Below are 2338 nucleotides of genomic sequence, written 5' to 3'. Positions count from 1 at the left end.
GGGAGTTGTTAACGGCGGCCTCATGGTGGAATTAATGAGATTAACCGGGGCAATTAGGACGCCCGCCCAGCTCCGCCGGCCCGCGGCGGGGCGGCTGAATGGAAAAGATTAGGTTAATTTCATTAATTCGCAATCCACAATCTATTTTCAGGCCCCCGTAGCCCCCTCCCCTTGGCACCTCTTCCCCTCCCCCTCTGTCCAAGCCCCCCCACCCAAAGGAACAGAAAGGGCCAAATCTGGTTCTGTTTGTCATCTGCATATTACCAGGAACTAAATCCAGGATGACGTCGACTCAGTATAAAACCAACAAGAGGTTCAGCTGGTCTAAACTCCGTCCTACCCGCGAGTTGAGTTCGGCAAACGCTGCAGCGAGGGGAGGGCGGGAGGAGGGAGAGCGGACGCAGGGGGCGGGGAGGGGCGCGGGGCTGCGCGCTCGCCGGCTCTCTCTTTCGGTTTGGTCCGCCGCGGGAGGAGCGTGGACCCCCCCACTTTGAGGCTTTTTCCTCGGCGCGTCCCCGCCGCCCCCCGGTCCCGGCGCGGGGCTTGGGGATGCCCGCCAGCATGTTCAGCATCGACAACATCCTGGCCGCTCGGCCGCGCTGCAAGGACTCGGTGCTGCCGGTGGCGCCCAGCGCCGCGGCTCCCGTCGTCTTCCCGGCCCTGCACGGGGACTCGCTCTACGGCGCCGGCGGCGGCGCCTCCTCGGACTATGGCGCCTTCTACCCGCGCCCCGTGGCCCCCGGCGGCGCAGGCCTCCCGGCCGCGGTCGGCGGCTCCCGCCTGGGCTACAACAACTACTTCTACGGGCAGCTCCACGTGCAGGCGGCACCCGTGGGCCCGGCCTGCTGCGGGGCCGTGCCGCCGCTGGGTGCCCAGCAGTGCTCCTGCGTCCCGACGCCCCCAGGTAGGGTCGCGCTCGCGCCGGCCTCGGCCTCGGCGGTCGGCCGCGGTCCTCAGCCCCCGGGACGTGGGTGGGCGGTGGCGCTCGCCTTTTTCACTTTGCACAAACTTTTCTCCTCTTGCAAACCTGCCCCCACCCGACCCCCGTCTTTTCGTGGATCGGGCGCAGGCGTTTGCACACTTGCTTCAAACTTTAGGCGAGAGTTAGCGGAGACTGTAACAGTGCCTGCGTGGAGGAGACTTTTAGGATTTTAGAATTTAGCCTTTTAGGATTCCCTAACCGGCTTTGGGCGTGTGCGGGTGGACGCGGTCGCACGGTTCCCCGGTTCCTCACACCCTGTTTTCCGCGCACCCCCAATTCCCAGCACCCCCTTGCAGACGATTTTAAATCCGGAGTGGGTCGCGGGCGGGCGGGCGTGTGCGCGCGCGGTGGCAACGGAGGCGGCTGACCGTACGTCTTACTCTGTCGCAGGCTACGAGGGCCCCGGCTCGGTGCTGGTGTCCCCTGTGCCGCACCAGATGCTGCCCTACATGAACGTGGGCACCCTGTCGCGCACCGAGCTGCAGCTCCTCAACCAGCTGCATTGCCGGCGGAAGCGGCGGCACCGCACCATCTTCACCGACGAGCAGCTCGAAGCTCTGGAGAACCTCTTCCAGGAGACCAAGTACCCAGACGTGGGTACCCGCGAGCAGCTGGCCCGGAAGGTGCACCTCCGCGAGGAGAAAGTGGAGGTAGGCGGGGGACTCCGCCGGGGCGCGCCCCACGGTCCTTCCCAGCGAAATAAGGCTCCAGCCGTGTTTGCTCAGCTCTCCTTGGGTCTCCCTGCTCTTTAAAAACATCCCAGCAGCGGCCTGGAGGCTACTGGAGGGCGCTTTAGGCCCAGGAAGTTGGATGAAAATACGGAAGCGGGAGCGGGTCTCCTTTTGATGGCGTGCGCGCGGGGTCCCCGGGTTCCCTCTCCACGCCGGGGTCGCCCCGGGGGTGCCCGGGCATGGCGGGGGCGCGCCTTTGATCCTAACCGTTGTTTCGTCCTCCGTTGCGCAACAGGTCTGGTTTAAAAACCGCCGCGCCAAATGGAGGCGGCAGAAGCGGTCCTCGTCGGAGGAGTCGGAAAACGCCGAGAAGTGGAACAAGACGTCGTCGAAGGCGTCTCCTGAGAAGAGGGAAGAGGAAGGTAAAAGCGATTTGGACTCGGACAGCTGACGGCCGCGGGCCGGCCGTGGCCCTTGCCTAACTCGAAGGACTTGCACACCCAGACGATGCTACTTTCTTGCACACGCGCTGCCTTGCGGGAGGGGGGTCGAGAACGAGGAACGAGGAGCTGTAAATAGTGTACCGTCCGGAGGGTGGGCGCCTGGGGTCGGGCCGCGCCGGGGCTTGCTGCCCCGAAGTCCGAGGCCGCCGGCGACTCGCTCCCCACCGTAGTATTTATAGTTA

The 2338-nt window shown here is 65.2% G+C and overlaps 1 protein-coding gene across 1 annotated transcript; it reads left to right on the top strand.

Annotated features, from left to right (window-relative positions):
- The first annotated feature begins 549 nt into the window (after positions 1-549).
- Positions 550-2104, top strand: GSC (goosecoid homeobox). Its single transcript, XM_061182855.1, has 3 exons — positions 550-904; positions 1373-1632; positions 1949-2104. The coding sequence occupies exons 1-3, from the start codon at positions 550-552 to the stop codon at positions 2102-2104; spliced, it is 771 nt and encodes a 256-aa protein (XP_061038838.1).
- The last annotated feature ends 234 nt before the right edge of the window (positions 2105-2338 follow it).

Source organism: Eubalaena glacialis, chromosome 2 (assembly GCF_028564815.1).
Source record: "Eubalaena glacialis isolate mEubGla1 chromosome 2, mEubGla1.1.hap2.+ XY, whole genome shotgun sequence".
Taxonomy (NCBI): domain Eukaryota; kingdom Metazoa; phylum Chordata; class Mammalia; order Artiodactyla; family Balaenidae; genus Eubalaena; species Eubalaena glacialis.
This window is presented reverse-complemented; position numbering and strand designations above follow the sequence as displayed.